At 45.2% G+C, this 24,228-nt stretch overlaps 1 protein-coding gene across 3 annotated transcripts in view; it reads right to left on the reverse strand.

Moving 5' to 3' along the window:
• The window catches only part of LOC142566372 (transcription elongation regulator 1), a 332,559-nt gene that overhangs the window by 3,401 nt on the left and 304,930 nt on the right, over positions 1-24,228 (reverse strand). Inside the window, exon 19 of one of the 3 annotated variants that reach the window (XM_075677320.1) lies at positions 8,812-8,851. The exons of the other annotated variants lie outside the window; for them this stretch is intronic. Coding sequence (XP_075533435.1) covers positions 8,812-8,851 — 40 coding nt within the window. The remainder of the gene's footprint in view (positions 1-8,811; positions 8,852-24,228) is intronic. 3 annotated transcript variants of the gene reach the window in all.

Raw genomic sequence — 24,228 nt, forward strand, 5'->3', positions numbered from 1 at the left:
TTCAATGAACACACTACACTATATGCATCCTGTGACATGCAGTTTTTCACTACTGTCACTATCAAGGTGAACCACACATGATCACTCTTGTTTACAAGCCCCTTGGCCAACAGTTTGAACTGCATTACATATATCAAATAATATAAATACCCCCCAAACACCCTTATATTTCGTTTTGTTTAAAAACTATAAAATTTTCAGTACTTGATTTAATATTCAAAGGCTGTTTGCCTAGAATACTGTTCGTATTCCAATAGGAAGCTGCTCTATGCCAACACATCTAATAATAATGCAAAGATCCTGCTGGAAGATCCCTGATGAAATAATTGGAGTGTGAAGAGCACGCCTATACTGATAAAGTAGGGAATGCAGAGATGGAAGTGGCCAAGGAAGTTGTGGAGCAGCTATGAGAGCAGCAAATTTGGCACTTTGGAGCATGTTTGGAGCACGAATTGTCCGTTTCGGATCAGTAAATCTGCATCTTGGGGCAGTTTGGTAAAGGTCAATACGAGTGAAATACAGGCATATGAAGAAAAAGTATTCTTTATTTGACTTTGCAGAACACTAGAGAGTTTTAGATTAGGGGCCCCAAATGTTTTGGGGCCCGAAAGAAACAGCACCGAAGCCACTGTGCATGCGCGAGACGCAAACTGCATTTATTTCATTGATTTAGCGGAAGCCCCAAAAGTTGCCCCAAAAGATTTGCGTGAACAAACATGGCGGCACCCATCGAAGTGACGGCTCTAACCTAGCACCAAACTGGGTTCGATTCGTGGTAAGCGTGAAGTTCGCACGCTACGAGAAGTGACTGCGCTTATAGCTTTCTCTCAACTAGTGCGTGTTATGAAGACTGATTCATTAGAGGCCGCTGATTCTGAATTCGATTGTGGATCTTATGGCTCGTAGGCTTAACACGGCTTTGCTTGGCTGGTGAAGGCACGCAAAGTTGGTTACTCAAAACTAAGCGCAACTAATTGCTTGCTGCTTAAAGAATGACCTATAAGTTGTAATTAAACTTGAAAACAGGAAAGTCAAAATTACTATTCTTATCATAAAATGGTACATTTTATTTAATTATTTCTAATAGCTTTTCTTTGATGCCATAGTGGCACTGTCAGTGCAACACGGTATCTGCAAACGTAAAGCCCTATTCTAAAGCTCTTCACTCCTGCATGCCCCAACACTAGCATCTGCAAAGCTCTTTGGTCCCAAACTATTGGGGCCCCTATTCTAAAACTCTCTACCATTAGGTCGCGGTATACGAGTTCTGCGGAAGCTCGCTGGGCGAGCAAAATTCATGGCAGGGAAAACTTCTCATTCACTTGACTGCAGCAAGAAGTTACAAAGGTAACCCATACAGGTTTCTCCGAAACAACCATTAGAGAGTTTTAGCTTGTCCGCTATTCAGGAAATGCAGGTGGACGGGGCGGAGGCGTAAACGTGAGCGGCCTGCATGGTGCAGCTACCTGGAGGCACAGAGCTCAAACAGGCAAAAACAGCTAATATTTCAGTAACCAAGTGTATTCTACTTTGCTACTGGTGTAAATTTTCGGCAGTGGCGTAATCGTCTTGCTGCCAAAAATTTACACCAGCAGCGATGTAGAATACACATGGTTACTGCAATATTAGCTGTGTTTGCGCTCTGCTCCACCACGTGGCTGCACCATGCAGGCTGCTCACATTTACGCCTCCACCCTGTTCACCTGTGTTTACCCGAATATCGGACAAGCTAAAACTCTCTATTGCTTACCGGATGTGCCAACTAAATGTAGCCAAGAAAAAAATAACCAAGGGCTGTCCGTGAACAGCGCCCGCTCTACATTGATAGGCTTTTGTTAATTCTAGTTTTTTTTTTCACTGTGAACAAGCAACGTTTAAGTTTGATGAGCTAACATTTATTACTTTACTTATTCAATGAGGTGCCAACGCAAAGGTTGTGGAATATGTCGAGAAATGACCAATAACAGCCCATATAGCAACCTAGGTCTTGTGTGGTCCTTTCTTTCAACAGAAACAAAAAGCATCAGAACAAGAAAAAGCCTGTGAAATTTTTAAAAATCCGTGTGACAACGCATCCCCGCACCAGTAATGAAAGCGGTCCCAGACAGAAAAATCGCCATCTAGTACACTGTGTATATTAGCAAACCTGGTGCCACAGTCCTGCAACAGTTCAAAAGTGAACCGTTACAAGATTGTGCTACCTGACACTTGATAAGGACTGAAGATGTGTGCCAAGAACTGCCGACCGTTGAGAAAGAAGCGCGGATGCTTGTTCCCAGTGCCCCTATTTGATGAAGTTTGCATAAAGATTTATGCAGTCTTTGGTGGACAGAAAGGTGGCAACGGTTACACCATTCTTTCTTAAATTTTATTACACAGGCTTCTTTTTAGTTAAAGAAAGGTCTCCAAGAATCCTAAGTCACTTTAAATGCTGTTATTTGTATTTTCTCAACGTCATACACTTTTTCATTGACATCTCATTGTTTAGGTAAATTTCCAACATTCTCTAATTAAACGTATTCGTGCACAATGAATGAGAAATATTCACAGTAGCCATCACAAACAGCACCCACCAAGGGGCAGTGAACACTGCTTACATATACCCTCTGCTAATTTTTAATTCTTGGTGACCTTCAGTTAAGATGGCAGAATATCGCAGAATAAATGTGAAGTGACATACTGGTAATTGCATGTTGGCCAGTATTTCACATCATTTGCTGAGAAAAAAGCTCCAAGATATTTTTGAAAACAATAAAGGGATCAAAATGTTCACTGGCTTTCTGATGGCCAGTGAACAATTTTTTCCAATATTTTGAATAAGCTCGATTACTTGAGTTCATAGGAAAAAAACTGAGAAGAGGCCCTACTCCTTCCGTGCGCAAGAGAAAGGTGTGGAGGAAGTCATGTGGTATTTTCTACTGTAGTGGCCGTGTTGTCGGGGCACAATGGCGGTCTTGTTATGGTGGTTTGTGTCATGCGTATGCTGCCCCGTAGGTCTCGTACTGTGGCATGGGCGTGCGTGCAAGATTGCACTGTGTTTTGTTCCGCTGTGTTATAAAGACCTTGCTCTTCCGGCTGTTATTGTGGCCAGGCGGGACTGGAAGTAGTACGCATGAAACGAGCATGCACGCAATGCCGTACACTACATACCACGCCACGGACGATCTGAGAATATTTTTGCTGTCTTAGGTGGATTCATGCTAATGTGTCATCACAAACTGAAACCGATGTGCTTCAGAATATGTATGATAAGTGCCTTGCAGGTCAGTGACAGCTGTGCAGTGTTCCTGCTTTTGACAGAGGTGAATGCATTTGTGGCATGTCAAACAGCAATGTGGAAGGATGGGAAAGAAGCAGCTGCTGTAATTTTGGACGAACCCTCCTTACTGCAGATATCTTGTCTGTGTGCTCAAGGAGCACAGGGAAGTGAAGGCTGGCGGATTCAGTGCAAGAGTGAATAAGGCTCGACAGAAGAATGTACGCCTGTGCATACATCAAACGGTTGATGGTTGCACGTAGGCCCATTCCAACATGCTAGCTGCACACATACACACTATGCGTATAATAAAAAAAGCGAGAAAAAAAAGAATAGTGAAGGTAAGGCCCGTGACGTATGTGTCATGCAATCCTCGAGCTCTGGTATGGGAGAACGCAGGGAAGGAATTTCGCCTGCAGAGGTAGACGGGTCAGGTGGAGAGAGTGTCTCTCTTGGCAGTGGCCCTTGCCTCCTGAAATCATGGGTTCACGGCACTGAAATATTTCTATCTCGGTTATTAATGAATCAATTTGAAAAATTCTTGTGGCAGAATGCTCCCCACAGGGCACTTAACTTGCAGCATATAACCGAAATTTGCTACGTGGCCTAGTGAGGGGCCCTTTAAAGGGCAACTCTGGTGACTTTTTAATGACAACGAATGTCTATGAAATTCGTTGGGTACGTTTCTCTGGACACTTCCGTCATGTCCTAAAGAAAAAGCAGGTTTGAGAGTTGCGCAAATTTTTTACAAATTAATTTAATTTATTGCCCTGAACATCCTACCTTAGCTCCTCCTCAGTTACAGGCCACATCGTGTATGACCTCAGGATTGCCTGAAGCATGCATCACAGGCCCCGCCTTTTTTTTTTTTTTTTCGTGGTGAATTTCCGCTGACGCTCTCGCACGCGAGCTGTTGCGTTTGTCTCGTCTGCATGATCCTGGCAGAGCATGCCGGATCATGCAGACGACAGCGACGACAGGGTCGATGATCGTGAGCTAGTGCATGGCATGAGAATTGTTGCTGTTGCAAGAAGTTGCGTTCCCTGTGGACAGGCAAGAGATGGGAGGCAAGGGTTGTTGTGTTGTTGGCTGCACAAACTTCAGCCCTCGCCATCCGCACACAAAGTTTGAGCCAATGCCAATCGCATTCAGCTGAGGTTAAGCCTATATATCACAAATGCGGAGTTTGCGTGTCTGCTGCTGGTGGACCTGAGCTACTGAACTGAAGCTAATTGAGCCATTAGGATGAACAAAACTGCTTCAGGAGTTCAGTTTTGACCATACAGATTTGAAATAAATCATTCCTCATTTTGTGCAGTGCACACATAAAAAGTGAGAAACGACAACATGGAGCAGTATCGATATCAGCACGTTGCCGTTTTCGATGGAAAGCTGCCCAACGCACTCACCAGCACTTCCCTAAATTAAATGCAACCATGAACATGGGTGTATTTTTACGTACTGTCATGCAGACTCATTATTTAGCTTCAGAGGTACACTGTTTGCCTCGTATCCCAAGTGGGAAGCGAGCATAGGGCCGCCCCTTCGATACAGCAGCACAAACAACCGCCTCGTTCAGCTGCTAATGGCGTCAATACTGGCATCAGTGTTTCCGCGAAAAACTACGGATTCTCTAAATGAGCTATCATATGCGCAAAGCCCTCATCAGTGTCTACTTTACGGAACATATTGTGTGCATAAAGAATATACGAAGAATGATAAGTAGACAGCATAACAACGCTTCCGTACTACGGTCTCCCGCTCGCTGTTTTCGAAAGTGTGTAAACGCTCATATCAGAGCGATTCAGTGATGCAATGGTGCTTCCATGTACAAAATCTGCCTGCTTTGATATGTTCTGACATTATATTTGTTCCCGATGGGCGGCTAGCATTATACCTCAAGCGAACAATGACTGGTCGTTGTACCTGCCAGTGTAAACAAATGCACCGGTCGTTGCTTTGGAGTGTCAGCGGCGTTCGTGCGGAATACAAATGCAGAAAATCGTGCTCCACATCCTACAATAAGCATGTGAAGCGCTTCCCTGAGAAGGGGTAGAACACCTAAAATAGCAAGCAGCACATATAAAATCAGTGGTTAAGGCTACCCTTGGTCTTCATGTTGCAGCACGATATGTGGTACATGGGCGTTGGCTCTCGTGGTGGTGGGTTGAATGCAAACAGCGATTTGTAGCTACTGAATTCATCAGAACCATAACTGTCAATATTTGACAGATCCGAAGAGCTGGTGCAGCTGACGTTGTCACTCGAAGGTCCGGCAAAGTCACGAATCAGCTGAGCGTCTGCTCTTCGCTGGTTTCGTTCGCCCAGTGGGCGAGACAGCATGCCTTCCACGCCTTCCCCTCCAAGGACCCTCGTGATGTCACATGATGACGTTTGCTCGGCTGCTTGCTCAGGTTTCGGTTTCGCACTTTTTTGCTTATTTAACATTATTTTCGAATTTGTGGAACAATTCTACTATCAGACACGTGACAGCGGGGTCTTGGGAACGTAAATATTCTATTACCTTGACATGGTCAAAAAATCACTGGAGTTGCTCTTTAAAGGGCCCCTTCCCAGGTCTGGCCATTTTGAGCTGAAAAGCACAGTGCACATAATGCGCGCTAACGATCATGTCTGCAAAGTACTACACCGCTACATGCCACGAAAAGAGCTGAAATTTGAAACCTAACACCTTGTGCCCTTTTCCTCGCAAGCGCCGTGCTACCGGCCGAAGAGTTGATGTCAGTTGCACAAGTGTGCCCACGTAAATGGCAGCGCTGTGCCGTCTGTCACAATAAACGTTGGAGTTTTTTTGTGCCAAAACCACGATTTGATCATGAGGCATGCCGTAGTGGTGGACTCCGGATTAATTTTGACTACCAGGGATTTTTAATGTGCCACCAATGGACAGGACCCAGGCATTTTTGCATTTCACCTCCATCGAAATGCGGCTGCCATGGCTGAGATTTGATGCCAGACATTGTGCTTAGCAGCGCAACGCCATGGTCACTAAGCCATGACGGCAGTTGATGTCTCTCACAGTGACACATAACTTTGAGAACTATTCAAGGCACCATCAGTTATTTGTTTGATCTGCTGCTTCAATACACGATTTAAAGTTTATAGAAATGATAAAACCTACAAACCAAATGTCTGTGAGTCTGAGTCTGTATTACTCCGTGCCGTAGCAAGAGTGATGTACAGTGCGCACGGAATAAAACGCGACAGGGAGCATTTAGTAGAACACTGCATATGTGCAAAGTACTCAAGAGTATCATGTCATGTCGCTAGGAATCTGGTTACCAAAGGCGACGCAGACTCCGATCTAAGTGTACGCGCCAAAATTGCGTCAATGTGTCACGAACTGCAGCCGGTAGAAATGAAAGTATGCTCATTAGTTAGGCCTAAATTGACGCGTTTCATTCCGTGAGCACTGTGCTTCTGTTTTGTCTGCTTGTTCCCACGCTGTGCACTTGCACACATAGAAATGAAACTATCTGCTATTTTCTACTGGGTTCCTAAAATTTAACTTAAATTATGTGGTTTTATGTACCAAAATCACGATATGATTATGAGGCACGCAACAGTGGGAGACTCCGGAAATTTGGACCACCTGGGGGTTCTTTAACGTGCACCTAAATCTAAGTACACGGTTGTTTTCGCATTTTGCCCCCATCAAAATGCAGCCGCCGTGGCCAGGATTCGATCCCGCGACCTCATGCTTAGCAGCCCATAGCCACTAAGCAACCACGGCGGGTCTAGTGGGTTCCTGCGCACGATCATGCTTTTGGATCCACCTGCGTTCTGGCTCAGTGCTCACGACTGTGGCACTGACTTATGCCGCTTCAGGTGTTCTCGTGAACAGCGCACAAAATCATGCGTCGCATGAAACGAGACAAGCGCAACAGCACGTGCGCGAGACCGTCAGCTGAAGTGTGCCACTTAACAACACAAAAGAAGGTGGGGCCTGTGATGCATGCTCAGGCAATCCTCTAGCTCTAGTATGAAGAAATGCAGGGAAAAAATTTTGCTTGCAGAGGCTAGACGGGAGCAAGTGGAGAGAGTGTATGCTGGCGGTGACGCTCGCCTCCTGAAATTATGGGTTTGCGGCACTGAAATATTTCTATCTTGGCTATTAATGAACTTATTAATTCTTGCAGTAGAATGCTCCCTACAGGGCATGTAAGCAAAATTTTAAGCAACAGGTCTGTTTGGCCTGTTGAGGGGCCCTTTATTGAAGTTCACCTAGATCAAAACATTAAATGATTTCAAAAGCTTATACAGTGGAACCTTATAACAAGTCTTAGGTGGGAACATGCCATACCTACATACTAAACAGTAGCATGTGCTAACCTCCAAGTTGCACGAACTTGTCTTTTGAAAAGCACAGCCATTACCAGGAAAGAAAAAAAAAATGCAATGCCACAGTAAAGGTTCTAAAATGCAGTTTTTTTTAGTTTTTTTGCCAAAGCAGTGAAAACATTCCGATCCTTTTGTGCGACCGTGTGATAGCATAAAGGTGATACCAAGCAGCATTTTGAAACTTTGGTAGGGAGCACAGCGGCAAAGTAGATGACTCGTTCAGTTTTCCCTAATGTGTGTGTGCACGTTTGTACAATGATCCGCCACGGATCGTTGCTGGTGGAACTTCATTGACCCTTTGAGGGTTAAAGGGACACTAAAGGCAAATACTAAGTCAAGCTAAAGTGATAGATTAGTGCTCGAGAATATCTAAGACGTCAATATTATCGCGAACAGAGCCTTAATAATAGAGAAATTGAGGTAAATGCAAGACATGATTAGAGACTCCTCCGCAACATTCAAGCACTTGCCTGATGACGTAAGCACTCCTCAGTTAAGTTCTGTCACTAGTACGCAACTACTCGTTGCAAAAAACCACTCGTATTGTAGTATGAGATGAAATAAAATGCTACTTGTCCAGTTCCATTTTATGTTTATAAAAAGGAACTCATTCAAATGACCGTTGACAACGATGCGGGTGGTCGAAAAGTTTCTCAAAAAGTTTCGTTTTTACTCTACTCTGCACTGCCCACGCTTTTGCGTTTCAGTACTTTCCTGATTGCACTGTGCTGAGCTGGTTTCGCTGGCTTGTGAAACTCACACAAACTGCAAGTAGCAGGGAATTTAACTTCCATGTGACGTCGCGGGATGCCCAAACGGTCTACGCCATTTGACGAAAACGCAGCCACAGCGGCGAATCCGCGGTTCTGTCTTGGCTCAGTACCGCAGTCTGTCGGGCGCCGTTTTACTCCCCGGCGGCAGCAAAGGGCGGTGATGGCGTGTGCAATGTCACCACTCCCCCAGTTGGGTGGCGGGAGATTTGAATTTCAAAAAAGGTATTCGGACCCTTCAGATACAATTTTCTTGTAAACTAAGTCTTCTCTTGGCACGAAACAAGCATTGCGAGGTTTCTGGAAAAATATTTAAACAGTCCACGTCAACTTAGTATTTGCCTTTGTCCCTTCAAATACCGTACGTCCAAAATGGTTGATGCCACATATTTACGGTGCTGTCTGTATGTTAAAGAAACTCACCAATTTTGCAACTCTTTGTTGCCCAGGAACTGCTGCCACCCTGTATGGATACAAAGAATTTTTTTTTTTTTTTTTCGCTCCCTAGTCTCTTGGTTTTCATTCCACTGTTTCTCTAGGCTGGCGTTTCAGTGACCACTTGCGCATCTGAGCGTGCTTGGGTGTTGTTGCACTAATAAAAATTGATGTCTACCTGGCTTCCAATCTCTCAAAGGGTGCCCGCTAGATGCTCGCTCATTTATTTTTCACAGGGGTGCGATTACATCTGTTCACAGGCAGGTGCTGGTATATACAAACCATGCTGCCATGCCTGCATCTTTTTTTAATATCGCCAAAATCAACTGCCCCTTGTTGGCAATGGGACAAAGGAGTGCTGCAAGTTTCCGACTTGTTTGGTTTTTATCACGGGTGCACAACCATGGAGTTTTCTTCCGTATGCTCACATACACGGTGCGATTACGCTACAGGAGTGCACGCTGGCTGCTCTACTGCAAGCAAGTCGAGTAGCGATTCTGCTGATGTAGACTGCATACTGCCCAAGTGCTGAATAGGAATATATCTTTCAGTGTATCTACTTTTTTTATGCTTATTATAAGTACTTATTCAAGCCCACATGTATTCATGAATAAACAATAAAGTTCACCTACGGAAAATATTTATTTGTATTAAGGTCACTCTAAAAAAATTACGGTAAATTTTTTTGGGATAGCTTAGTCTGAAGGTTTTAAATCTGAAATAAAAAAATTCCACCCTGGGGGGGGGGGGGGGGTTGCACTTAGCGAGAAAACTGACCCCTAAGGTTAAAATGCAGTACCTGCTGCAATTTGGTGCCGATTATCTTGTACCATAAAGGAAGGAAATAAACTAGGAGGGAGCACTATGCCACAGAGCCTGCCTTTGTGAGCTACATGTCTCTGAATCCATCCTCTTTGCTTTTTCTCCCTAGGAAAGTTAACCCAACATGTGAACCCTGAGGTTGGCAAACTCGGCCCACTGTGCTTGGCTCTTGGTAAGCTTTAACCAATGCGGGGCTTGTGCGGGTGCTTTGCTCCCATTTTCTCTCGATATGTTCATGCAACTTTGCTTATTTATTGCAAACATGTACATTTATTGTGCAGTAGAATCTCTATGATTTGAATCTCTCGAGATGGTGCGAAGTTCGTATCACCTGAAATTCATACTACCCCCCCCCCCTCCCCACCCAAAAAACACCAAAAGACTGGGAGATTAAAGGGGGACACGGCAATGAAATGGCGCACATGCTCAGAATTTCCAATTTTTAAAAATAGTTTTTCCCACAACCCTGAAACCTTCCTTTATTTCATGGTGAAATATTTGGAAGCAATACGCAGCAGAATTTAAGAAAATTTCACGGTTCATGTATTTTATTTTGTTGTCCGTGTCCTATTTTTTGTGCGTAAAACCATTTCTAAAAGCCATGTACCAATTAGCCCAGCAGCAGACTTAACTAAACTCACTCCTTTAGTGTTTTGTATTCGAAATCGGGAAGAAAAACAAACTTCGGAAGGCGCTATCCCACCACGGATTGCACGAGCGCAGTGTTCCTTTTCATTTACAGAGTGCCGTAAAAACAAGAGATTGTAGATTCAGATAGCTGCAGCGTTATACAAAGTGTTTCTGCGAGCATTTTCAAAAATTCTTAAAGGTTGCCTGCGGCAGATATCACAATTCTAGTTTATGAGGTCGTCTACTCGAAGCGGCGGACACTACTTGCACAACAAATTGAAATGCATAATCAACTAATTAAAAAATTGCTAATTAACATTTTACCTATTACCTTATGGCACATCCAATTTACAAATTCTAGCCGGGGAGTTCGCAAGGCAGATCCACTTGGAAAGAGTTCTCAGGATGACACTAGTTTCAAGATAAGAATACCCGAAACTTGTGGAGAAATGCATTGGCGTTCCAGTTACTGTTGTGCTTGAAACAATGTTCTGTTAAGAAAGTAACTGGAACACCAATGCATTTCTCTGCTGATGCGAATTTGAATCACTGGTGCGCTTGTTTCGTGCACTTTTTGGCAGCAGCCAGCTGCACACTTTGCGTGTTACGACAGTGACATTTCAAGATCAGCCTGGTTATCTCGAGTTTCTTTTATAGCTGTGTCCTAGCTACTGCCTGATGGCGCAAAGGGCATAATTTGAGCAAAATAAGGGAATCTGTTTTCATTGTGGCGACGAAGCTACTTCGAGTTGTGTGAACTGATGGGGCAAAGGTAGAAGAGTTTAGAATATTCATTGCGTGCCGAAGAGAACAGAAGGCATGGAATACATAAATAAGGCTACCCAGGGATGCGAATGCTGCCGTTTTTGCTTAGATGGCAAGACTGGGTTGTGTGCAATTGCAGCTCTGATAAAGTACAAGGTGTTTGAAAATGAAAGAAGTTGCATGACACCACAGAGAAGAAGTCTCTCCCCCCCCTTTTCTTTAAGGGTGTGGGGGTGGAGTCATGGCGGAATGACATAGGTCACCCTGACAGCAAGAATTTGACCAGTGAATCGTGAATCGATGCAGCTGCTCTGCTGGCCTGACAACAGCTAGTGTCTGAAGCGTTGGGGCTTCCTCGTCAGCTCTGCTGCGGATCGTGAAGGTGGCTCGGTTGTTCGCATCATCCACCACGGCGCAAAAAGTGGTCCGCAACATTCGAAATGTAGCATGTTGTAAGCTAATATACTTGGGCCAGGACTTTTGAAAAATTCATGCAACCAGAAATTTGTATCAGGCACAATTATATCACTGAGATTCTACTGGATTTGTTGCAATATGCGAGTGTGGCGCTGAACGTGGGCAGCACAGTGGTGGAAGAAACTAAAACTTACTGTGACATAATCAAGTGTTGAGCCTCTCTGGCTTCAATTTTAATGCTCTCATTGCTCATTGCTCTCATTGCTCCATGTCCTAGGCGATTTGTGTGCCGCACATAGCCTACTAAGTACGTGCCACTACTGTGCTGGGATGCTTGCTGTACCATACAGATGCATGTTTGCTGGAGTACTGCACCCACGCTTTTCGGAAACGTCTGTGCAGTGATCTTTTTTCGTGCTTATACTGCTCCTGACCGTGCACAGGTGCGGCATGTATCTTGTTGAACCAGCAGTGACTGTGGGCTGCTTTTGTTTCTGCAAGTGACGTGCATGTGAAATAGTCCTACTTAATTAATGGCAGTGCATTTGGGTTATTGCTCGATAAAAGCTTGCCTTCACCTTACAACGGCGTTATGCACTACGCCCTATGTGCTGCCGAGCTTGAAGATGTTTATCGCGATAGGGTTGGTGGCGATAAGTCATACTAATGTGCCCATCAGTGGTTATATTTTTTGCTGAGGAAGCCGCCATCCCTACATGCATTTCAGGTGCTTATATGTATAGATTTTACTGCATTTGCACTAAGCCAGAACCATTGGTAGACTGGTCTCTGCCCTTTCCGAAAAGGTAGAAGACCTTTCCTTTTGTGGCACAGCGTGGCATCAGCCATGCCGTGAGTAGAGGTGGTGGAGTTAACCTTTGCACAATAAAAAAGTGATCATGGCACACGCAAACCAGTAGGGATATCATATGACGAGCCACTATGGCTCAAGTGATCTGGCAACACATTACAGTCTAAGGAGACTGGGTCAGTGATTCGTCACAACGATGTTTTTGAGTGAGAGTACATTTTAAGTGGGTACATATTAATGAAGTTTAACTGCATATGTAAGCAAGGAAAACACAGTTTTATTGAGAAATGTTGAATTATAATGAAGTTTTGAGTGTTTGAGCACAGAAAAATTATAAAGTCCTTGAGAAAATCTGCAAACTAGAATAAAAGAAGGACCTTTGTGGCCAGAACATACCAGGCTCATAGATGGGCACTCCATAGCTATGGCATGCTCTGGTTATGCTCATGTTTAAGCTCGTCTATTCTATGTATGTTTAGCACTGGCTGACCATCACACACTGTTACGTCTCAACACCATAAAGGCGTTAATTGGACGTTTGCCACGTGTCAAACCATCACCTCTCCTATTCAGACATCAACGCAGCGTGGACACTGACTGTTGAAGGGTCTTACACGAAGTGCTCACCCCAGCATTACCTGGAAACCTGAGCAAAGGATGAAAAGGAGGGAACCATGACGACAACCTGAGAGGCGCAGTTAATTAGACATTTGCGATAAGTCAAACAACCACCCCTCCTATCCAGACGTCAATGCAGCGTGGAGACAGACTGTTAAAGGGTTCCACGAAAAGCGCTCACCCCACTATTACCTAGAAGCCTGAATGAAGGACGAAAAGGAGGGGGACAACGACGACGAACTGGGTGTTGCCGGTTGCTTTCTTGCCAAAGATTCCAAACCAGTCTTTTTGGAGGCAGAGTTACTGCAGATTGTTGCGAGCATGGGCGTGGTATGGAGTCAACGATTATGATTTGCTGCTGGACAGTCTTCAGATTCCCTAGTGAACTCGCCTAGGGAAGACGACAGTATTAAAAGCGGAGACTTTTTGAGAGTGAGGACAGAGGACACTGATGTCAATTGAAACGTTTAACCTGCTCCTGCGTGGAGTGGGCTTCCATACTGGAGCCCTGTAATTAAGCTAAACAAACCCTTTTTCCTTCATTTTCGACAACCTGATGTAGTAATCGATGGGCTTGGTGGATTCCCTGCCCCGAATACCACCCTAGCCGCAACAACACTCACAATTCCTAATGAGACATGGTGTACCAGCCTGCCTTAAAGGGCCACTCATCAGGTTTGGGCATTACAGACAGACAAAAGAAATGTGTAGATCACACAGCAATGATTGTGTCTGCAAAGTATTACACCTATATAAGCTACAAAAACAGTTCAAAATTGAAATAACTGTCTATGTGCCTTTCTCAAAGGAATCACTCTCCATCACCAGTGACAGTCAGGAAGCTCCATGTCAAACGCAATGCCTGCAGTGACACAAATAGCCAGAAGCAATGCAAAGTAGGGGTCCCTGTGAAATTCTATGAAACTGCCACCATGACATCAATACGCAGAAATAAAAGGAATAAAAAGGCTTAGGTACAAAGGCAGAAGAGGACCATCAATGATGTGTGCTGGTTGAGACAATGGGACAAAACTTATGCCGTGGGAAAGGTAGCATGCCTTCTCACACTATTATTGTATTTCACTTGCTTTTCTCATTTTTGTCTTTGCTACTACAAAAACCCCTTTTCAAAAATTACTGCAGTAGACTGCTCCCTGGATCGTACTTTACCACTATCAGCGTAGAACCGAAATTCCCTACAAGGGTTGGTGAGGGGCCCTTAAAAATTTGTACTGTGGACATAGCCCTTTTGATATTCTGCTTACTCGAAGTGCGAAATAATACTGGCAAAAATGCCTCCCATAGTGTCTTAGAACACTTTTCTTAAGTATAGTTGAACCTCGCTATAACAAAGTCGCAATGGACACAAAAATACCTTCGTTATATCCAAAAAAAAAAAAAAGGGGGAAACCAAGGGGCCCAAGTCAACAGATAATGAGAAGGAAGGAAGGCATATGGGAATTTATGGCGCCAAGTTGTTTTTTGTCCACTTTCATTTCCCTTTCACTTAACGTTTCTCCACTTCCAATTAAAAACTACACATAAATTCCCTTATGCTCACCTTGGCTTCATTATATATAGGCTTCATGTGGATTTGTCACATCTGACATTCATTATAGGCGTACATGCAAATTGGCGGAGAAAAGAAAATTGTGACCAGGCCTAGGTGAAAGAAATGCATGCGGGGTGCCTCCGGCTGGAAAGCAAAGGACCTCCTGCGGAACAGCAGTAAATTACATACATGTAATCTGCACAGCAGCGAATACGCAAATGTGCAATCTGTCTGATCACGTGGGATCGGCACATAAGCTTGCCATTCGCAGTCCAACCAAGCAAAGCCGCTGGCAAAAACACCCACTCCACTGATACACTTTTTGGGTATTGAATGGACCACCCATGGATCCGTACTCCACTACTACAGCCGTCAGTCTAGACTGTGCATTTCATCTCAACATCAATAGCCAATAAGGTCTACAAGTACAAACATATCAACGATAAACTTCCCTTTGTGGCTTGTCACCATCCACTCAACAAGCTGCACTGCTTAGGCAGCTGGGCCTAACCTGTGCCACTTCAGCAGGAGTTGGCAACCAAAGTTGCAATTTCGTGCCAGTTGACAAGGTGGCACCTTTGTTCATGGCTGCCATGTTTGCGGCATCGTGTGTGGTTCATCCCCGAAACACTATGTGGCATCTAAAATTTTGTTTACTGCCACTGTACACAGGTGGTAAATGTAGTAGCAGTGCCATACCACAAAATTGTGCATGTACTGTATTTACTTGATTCTAACGCGCTCCCGTTTTCCGTGCCCCCCCCCCCCAAAAAAATAAAAAAAAAATAAAGGAGAAAGAAAGAAAGCCCTCGTTTGTACCGTGCACCCGTTTGCTACGACCTAAAAAAAAGAAAAGCACTTTACAGTACTGCACACCTCATTTTTTCATACAGGAATACATCTTCCTCTCATTTGGAAAAACAAAGATTTACTCCCAATACACTAATGTTGCGATAAATAAAGAAGTCGCAGTTTTGCCCGAAAGGTGAAGTGTCGATTGCAATAGCAAATTAATATACAGCTATACGAAAAGTAAGGATAGTAGTTTTATCGGCCATATAAACTTTTATACATTCGCTTACTAACTAAATTAACAAGCATGGTGTCACACACGCACAAGCAAACATGAACACGTCTCACAAAATGACCGCGGAAACTCTTTATCAGAACGTTGGAGTGGGGAAGTGTGGTAGCAGGAGCGAGCAAATTGACCTTTGTGCGGCCTCTCGCTTCAACGCGCACTATGCGATGAGAACACAGCGCGGTGCGCCTAGATACATGGACTCTGTCTACATCGCAGATCGCTTTCAAGATAGGGGCCGCGGAGCCGCACCGTACGCAGCAGCCGCCGGAGTAGAAAGCTTCTCCTGTTTGCGCCAGCCCCACATGCAAGTTTCGAGAACTCCGAAAGCCCATGGTGCGGCCCGATTTCTGTCCGTCTCTACACACGTGATCACTTTCCTTTTAATTGCGGCATCGCGATGAACTTGGCGTGTCCTTGCAGTCGGCACTTCCATGCTGATAGAGGAAATGCGGCAAACGGGAAGACCGGGAAGATCAATGGTGCACTAACCTAAGCATATGTACTACAGCACATGGAGGAAGCTATGGCAGCTAGGCTTGAAGCGCGTGCCAGGCGGCCATTTTGAAATGCCAATGGCGATATGGTAACACAGATTTATACCCCTGACACACGGGCACTCTAAAGTCCTTTAGGTAAGGGGACATCTACCGGAAAGGCGTTCAAGTGCAGTGACACATGACAAAGGAGTATCTCCTTTACGGCAAAGTTCCTTTTTGGGAAAGGAGATCGCGCAACTACTTTTCGAGCGGAAAAGGAGTTACTCTCGCACACAGCGTGCACAACTCGTCAATAGAAGGAAACCTGCCACACAACTATGGTGCCCATAGGTATATTTTTTACCTTGCAAAAATGTTAATTGTTAGCGGTAATAATTAGAGGTCGAATAGTGAAGATTTCCTCTAGCTATACTCTCAAACGCTCGCATAATGTCTCTAGTGCCGCCATGTTGAATTCCGGCAGTGTCGTCGTCGTTTGCTGCGCGCATGTGGTGTGTTCACGTCGCGAGATGGAGAATGCACAATCAGCGCCCGCAGGAAATACCCAGAAGAAACCACAGTTGTTGGAATAACATATTGAATAAAACACGTCACGCCTGCGCACACAAAGGGAGGGACGACAAAGACGTGAAAAAGGACGACAGAAACGTGGGCATCACCAGAATAAACAGCACGCACAGCAAAACACCGACTGCACATAGTTGCTGGACCAAGTTAAATGGCTGCTAACAACGCAAAAACGTGAATAAAATAAATGACTATAAGCATTATTAGCCATCAACAATGAAAAAAATATATTTTTAGGTGCACTAAAATTTTTAGTCTTCCGTTTTAAATGTATTATATGCCTGTTCATCCATGGTGTAGATTTGGCCATTCTCTTTTTCTTATCAGGTACAAAGTTATGTAAACCAAAGCAACAAACATTCTCAAACTTGTTCCAAAGAACAGCAGCATCATCATAAGAGAAGTCGGTTAACTGGGAGTTCAAGTAGTCTAAAATGGCAACATCATCGGCACGCTCAAGATCCTTCACTTTTTTAACAACTGGAGTATTTTTCGTACATTTGGGAGCAAGTGCAAAGCAAACAGATACGATTTTATGATCGGATAGGCCGGAATCTACAGACACTTCATAATCATCGAGGCAGCGAGGGAAAAAAAAATAACAAATCAAAAATAGAACAAGAAGAGTTGCCTACCTTTGTAGGTTCACTGACAATCTGAGCGAGGGTATTATCAAGCATGATATCAGATATAGTGTTGGCATCGTTGATACAATCTGCATCTGATAGCAAGAGGTTCCAGTCAAGGCTCCGAAGGTTGAAATCCCCAACCACGATCAACTTATATTTACTGTAATGAATCGTACGATCCTTTAGCTTAATCAGCAGATCCGGCGTCAACTCTGGTGGTCTATATACAGCATAGTATACGAAAACATGTCCAAATAGATTAACCTTTAAGCACAACCATTCAACATCATTTAGGTCTGGAGGAAGAATGGCTTCTGTCTGATTTGATTATGACAGCGACTCCTCCACCTCTGGTTTGCCTATCTTTACGAAACATTTTGAATGGTGCAGGAATAAGATCATCGTTGCTAACTGAACTGTGGAGCCAAGTTTCAGTAATGACGGTGATGTATGGGTTATAGGCAAGGAGAAACTGCTTCAAGTAGGGTGGTCTTGTTAACAATACTCCGAGCATTTATGTTTAAAAGCCTGACTTGCTTGTCCTGAACAGGACATGTGAGAGGCGCTTGGGGTTTTTGAATTATCCGGCGTTCATGTTTTGTATCGTCCCAGACAAACAAGTCACTGTCGAGGTGAAACTTGTGAACAAAAAACACTTTCTTGCCTTGCAACTTCTTGGATTTCGCACTTAGCCACAACATCTTCCGTCCTTTTAGTGGCCAGCGAGTAATCGTATTGCATGGAAATATCTGTGCCTTCCACTTTGGTGACATTTTTAAAAAGAGATTTTTTTTTCATTGAAGTCCTGGAAAAAGACGATAACTGGTCTATCTGTTGTCTTCTTACCTAACCTGTGCATGTGACCAATTGATACATATTTTATGCCAAGTTTTTCTTCAAAGATCTCTTGAACTACTTTGCGTTTAAGGTCAGATTCAATTTCAGTAATGCCTTCAGTTGTACCATAAACGATCAGGTTAGAACGCCTGCTTCTGTCTTCTAGGTTGTTGAGCTTACGAGCCTGATGACACATAGAAGTTTGGTATGTACGGAGCGCATCTTCAAGATCTTCTGGTGTCACGGTCTTAGTTTTAATTTCAGAAATGTGATCTTCAATAAGTGAGAACTGAGCTCGGATGTCCATGATCATGCCTTCTGCTTTTGTTTTAGTATCTCTGCTCTTAGTATCTCTTAGTATCTTAGTATCTCTGCTCGTAGGGAAACCTACTTTCGAGCAGCCTTTGGAGTACCGTAACAACCCGCGTACAATACGAACTCGCATATAGTACGAGGTGAAATTTTTGGGACGCGAAAAAAAAAAAAAGTTTTATCCGCATATAATACGAGTTAGGAAAACATTTATTTAAATTGCAGTCCGCACTTCAATCTCCAGTCTTCCTCAGCTGCACTCTCTTCAGATAGTTCCTTGTTGAACATATCTTCCCAGAGATACTCATCCTCTGTGCCATCGAGCGTGTTCGAGGTGCTGCACTTCTTGAATGCGTGATGCACAAGGTCCTTTGGTATGCCGGCCCATGCGTCCACAATCCACTTGTATAGCATGGCTGGCGAAGCCCGATTCAGCCGCCCAGTCGGCGTCACTGCAGGCTCACCTGAGCGCATGCAATCTGCATAACACCGCTTGACCACGTCCTTGAACGGCTTGTTCATGCAAACATCTAAAGGCTGCAGCTGAGACGTCATCCCACCCGGGATAACGACGAGTTCAGTGCCAGATTCGCGCAACAGCCTCTTCACTGAGTCGGCCAAATGGCGACGAAATGCGTCCAGCACGAGGATGGATGGGAACGACAACAGTGCGTCGGACCGCCTACACCAGACGGACTTTATCCAGTCGAGCACAAGATTCTCGTTCATCCAGCCTTTCTCATGGCATCCCACGACCACATCTCTTGGCAGCTCCTCACCTTTAGAGTGCGCTGTCTTGCGCTTGAAGACGACATAGGGCAAGAGCTTGCGTCTGTGTGCCATACACGACAACATGACGGTAACTTGCGTTTTCTCGTTGCCAGTGGACCGGACATAAACTTGTTTAGAGCCCTTTTCGTGCACGGTGAGGGGCGATGGCATGTCCAGATAAACCGGCGTTTGGTCAGCATTGCTGATTTGCCCTAGCTGCAAGTTCTTGGACTTGCACAGCGAGATAACATGGTACTGGAAAGCCACAAGCAGCTTTTCGAATGATTCGGGCAGCTTTTGTGAAATCAAAGTTCGGCGGTGTCAGGTAAATCCAGCATGCCACATGTAGTGATAAATCCAGTGCTTGCTCGCGTTGAAGGCGGAGCTCGGAAGCCCTTTTTCCCTTGCAAACTCCTTAGCTTTTGCCTGCATAAGCTCCATGCTCACAGCTACATGCGCGGCTCGCTGTTGGTATACGAACTCGGTCAGGGCAAGTTCGATTTCCGGTCACTCTTCGGGCCGCGAAAGCTTGTTTGTGTTCCGCTGCACGCGATAAGGGCTTTCTTCTGTTGACGCTATCCGCAAATGCTTCCCTCGTTGATGCCAAACTGCCTCCCGGCGGCACTGTTACCGATGTCCTGTGCGGCTAAAATAACCTTTCTCTTGAAAGCAGCCGAGTACCGTTTTCGTGGTCCAGACACCTTGGTCCTTTAATGCGGAATAAAAAAGATGCACTTCGCGAAGCGTGGTTTGCACGTGTGCTGCCAAGGTGCGCACTCAACAATAAAAAAACCAAGACAAAGCCATGCAGCAATATGGAAGCCAAGCCATAGCCACACAGCAATAACGAAGTCAAGCCACAGCCACGCAGCAATAACGAAACGAGAACTTCTAGGCCAAATTTCCGACAAAAATTTTTGTTCGGATCTGCATATAGCACAAGGCGAAAATTTGGGACGCCAATAATAGGGGAAAAAAAAAAACTCGCATTATATGCGAGTTCTTGTGGTAATTCATTGTCGGACATAGGGCCAGGATTTAATTCAACGTCTCTGCATAGGAGTTCAAGAACATGACAACACTCATATGCTATTTTAAGACATCGTGGTGGGCATGGTAGGACAAGCAGGAAACGACAGTCACTTTTGAGGGAACTATAGTGCGAACTAACCTGCATGAAGTAAAAGAAGGGCTTGATTAACGCCATGCTCTCGCCAGGCCAACCGTGCCCATTGAAGGTGAAGGCCGTCCTTTAAAGGTAAAGGTACACTAAAGGCAAATACTAAGTCGATGTGGACTGTTTAAATACCATTCCAGAAACCTCGCGACACTTCTTTCATGCCAAGAAAAGAGTTAGTTTACGAGAAATTTGTATCCGAAGGGTCCGAATACCCTTTTTTGAAATTCAAATCTCCCGCCACCCAACCGGGAGAGTGGTGACATTGCATACGCCATCACCGCCTTTTGCTGCCGCCGGGGAGTAAAATGGCACCCGACAGACGGCGGCACCAAGCCAAGACTTGAGCGACGAATTCACCGCTGCGGCTGCTTTTTCGTCAAGTGGCGTACACCGTTCGGGCATCCTGAGACATCAAATGGAAGCTGAATTCTTTGCTATTTGCAGTTTGTGCAAGTTTCGCGACCCAGCAAAACCAGCGAAGCACTACGCGATCAGGAAAGTACTGAAACGCGAAAGCATGGGCGGAGCAGCGTCGAGTGAAAAAGAAACCCTTCGACTGCCTGTGTCGTCGTCAACGGCAATTTCAATGAGTTCTTTTATCTAAACATGAGACGGAACTGGACAAGTAGCATTTTATTTCATCTTATAATCCAATACGAGGATGTCTTTTGCAACAAGTAGTTGAGTACTAGTGACAGAATTGAACTGAGAAGTGCTTTCGTCATCAGGCAATTGCTTGAATGCCCCAGGAGAGACTCTAATCATGTCTTGCATTTACCTCGATTTCACGATTATTAAAGCTCTGTTCGCTATAATATTGACGCCTTAGAGATTCTCAAGCACTAATCTATCACTTTAGCTTGGCTTAGAATCTTCCTTTAGTGTCCCTTTAAGTAGACGCCAGTTGGTGACGTCATGAATCCAAGGGGGGGAGCGCTCGGTAGCATAATGGTTCCATGGCTGATAGGATGTAGCAGAAAAAATGTTGGGTCATTGCTGATCGTGCGAAGGCCATGCTGCTTGGATGGCACGTGGAAGACAGCTTGTTGATGCAAACACGTTGGGTCAGCAGCAGAGGAGCATAGCGTCGACGTTCCAGTGGAGCAGAGAAAGAATCCCTGTATGAAGTAAAAGAAGAGCTTGATTCAAGCCATGCTCTTGCCAGGCCCACCGTGCCCACTGAAGGCGAAATGGTGAAGGCAGTCCTTTAAGTAGATGCCAGTTGGTGACATCATGAATCCAATGGGGGGAGCGGTCGGCAGCGTAATGGTTCCATAGCTGATAGGATGTAGCAGAAAAAATTTTGGGTCATTGCGGATCGTACAAACATTATGCTACTTGGATGGCACGTGGAAGGCAGTTTGTTGATGCAAACACGATGGGTCAGCAGCACAGGAGCATAGCGTCAATGTTCTGGTGAAGCAGAGAAAGAATCCCTGCATGAAGTGAAAAAAGGGCTTGATTAATGCCATGCTCTCGCCAGGCCCACCGTTCCCACTCTATGTTGACGCGTCTGCCTGTTTAGCCAACGTACCGTATTTACACGATTGTAAGTCGACCACTTTTTTAAAATTTGAAAGTCTGAAGTTGGGGGGTCGACTTACAATCGAAACCAAAACATGTACCCGCCAAAAAAAAGCGAGACCCAACGGGAGCTACAATGTAGTTACAATTTTTTGTTTGCTCTATGGCCCTACCCGTATCTTTTCGCTATCTCGTGTGTTTGTTCGCTTTTAGGAAGGGTTTTTTAACATTTTTAAGCGTTTTAAGTGCACGCAAAAATAATGGGGGGGGGGGGGGGGGGGGTGTCGATAGTTGATGGAAGCTCCGCTGTTCCTATTTGCGGCGGCACCCTCAGAACGGCGGCGCATGCGGGGAGTATCGGTAGTTCATGGAAGAGCAGACACCGCTCGCCGGTTTCTCTTTCTCTGTTGAAAGGCATTGGCATTGGTTTGACGCGTTCCACTTGACTGCCGGCTACGTGCTACTACGCTTCCTTAGTCATCGAGTGCTCCAGGCCCACTAATCGTTCGGCACTCGTTCACAGCAGCGTTCAAGAGGGCTGCCATCCTTTATGCCAAAGAAACAAATCACTGCGCAGCGGTCCGCAATTTCTATGTTTCTGAACGGGTGGTGCGAGAGTGGCAACTGCAACGAAGCGAAATTTTCACTTGTGACGGCAAGTGAGAAATTTCCCACGTGCCGAAGTGTGGACGCTTGCTCTTCCACAAGATGTCGTGATGCGGTCGTTTGCCAAATGTGAAATTTCGCTAGACTGCGATGCACTGTGGGACCGCAGCAACGATGACGATGGCAGCACTAGTATAGACGAGTAGTCCAGTGACCATGTCAGCTACTAATAAATTTTTGTTCTCGAATGCGCCCCCGGGTATGCTCTCATTTTTTTTCCTGTCACGCGATATGGGGGGGGGGGGGGGGGTCGACACACTTTCGAGTCGACTTACAATCGTGTAAATACGGTACATATGGTCACATGTACATTGGCCAAACAGGCAGATGTGTCAACATACACCTAAAAGAACAAAGAAATTCATTTAACGACACACCATCCTCTCATCTCGCTTTACATTGTAATTCATGTTCATGTAAACCCACCTTCGAAAACACAGTCCTTTTGTTCTGTCACCCTAACCAAACCATACAAGAAATGACGAAAGCCTATCATATTACCAAAAATGCCACGCTGTGTGTAAGCCAACCGTCCTTATTACTACATGATAAAGAATTCAATTTTATTAATCGATACAGTCGACTCCCGATAATTCGAAGCCGCTTAATTGGAATGTTTAGTTAATTAGAAGTGAGGTGCTGGTCCGTCAAGTTTTGCATGTATTCCTATGGAAGACATCGCTCGATAATTTGAAGTCCAGTAATATTGTTTAATTGGAAGTTTATTTTCAGCCGGGATCCTCGAGGTGACGGTCATTCTTTGGTAGAACGTGCAATTTTTCAAGTGCTGCAACAGCTCCGTGCTCCGCGTTGGTGTCATTGCCACCACAGCCGTCCGCAATGCCGCCCTTGTTGGAGCGGCACGATTATTCATTGCTACGGCTGCCGTGGCCTCCGCGATCAGCTCCAGCAGGAGGCAAAGCGTCTGCCGCGCGCAGTCGGAGCTGATCGCAGAGGCCACGCGGGTGCCATAGGTGCACACAGCGCTGCATACTGGCAGTGGCGAGATTGTGCGAGAGTAGGCTTGCAGCGTGCGCAGCGTATGTCGACGCATGTTTGTCGATCGCTTTTGCGCGGGTAGCTCGTTGGCTAAGTTGTTCCGTGGGTGATCCTACGCTTCGGAATTGACTGTACATAGTCGCACAGTTGATAGCCATGGCAAACCGTGGCTCTTATCGCATGCTCGACCTGGCAACGAAAGTCGAGGTTTTGAAGGAAGTTGAGAAGGGAGGTGTCGCCAAACAAGACATAGCGCGGAAGTACGGGGATCAAGCCGAACACGCTCTCAAACTACATCAAGAACAAGTGCAGAATAAAGAATGCATTCAAGACGTCTCGGCAGCGAATGCGCACCGGAGCTTACCCAGAGTTGGAGAAGGCTCTGCTTGTTTGGATTTGGGAGGCCCGGAGCAACAAACTTCCTCTCAGCGGAGACATTGTTGCGATGAAAGCCCGAACGCTTGCAGCAATGTTGGGGATCGATGACTTCGTTTCGTCAGATGGATAGCTGACGCGCTTTAAAGATCGCCATGACCTGGTTTTCAAGAGCGTGTGTGGTGAAAAGGCATCCGTTAACCAGGAAACATGCGCCACGTGGAAGGATGGAAAGCTGCGTGAATATCTCGCCGAATACAGACCAGAAGGCATCTTCGATGCAGATGAGACTGCACTCTTCTATCGGCTTCTACCACAGAAGACCCCGATATTCAAGGACGACGACTGT

The sequence above is a fragment of the Dermacentor variabilis genome, unplaced genomic scaffold (assembly GCF_050947875.1).
Source record: "Dermacentor variabilis isolate Ectoservices unplaced genomic scaffold, ASM5094787v1 scaffold_12, whole genome shotgun sequence".
NCBI classification, from domain to species: domain Eukaryota; kingdom Metazoa; phylum Arthropoda; class Arachnida; order Ixodida; family Ixodidae; genus Dermacentor; species Dermacentor variabilis.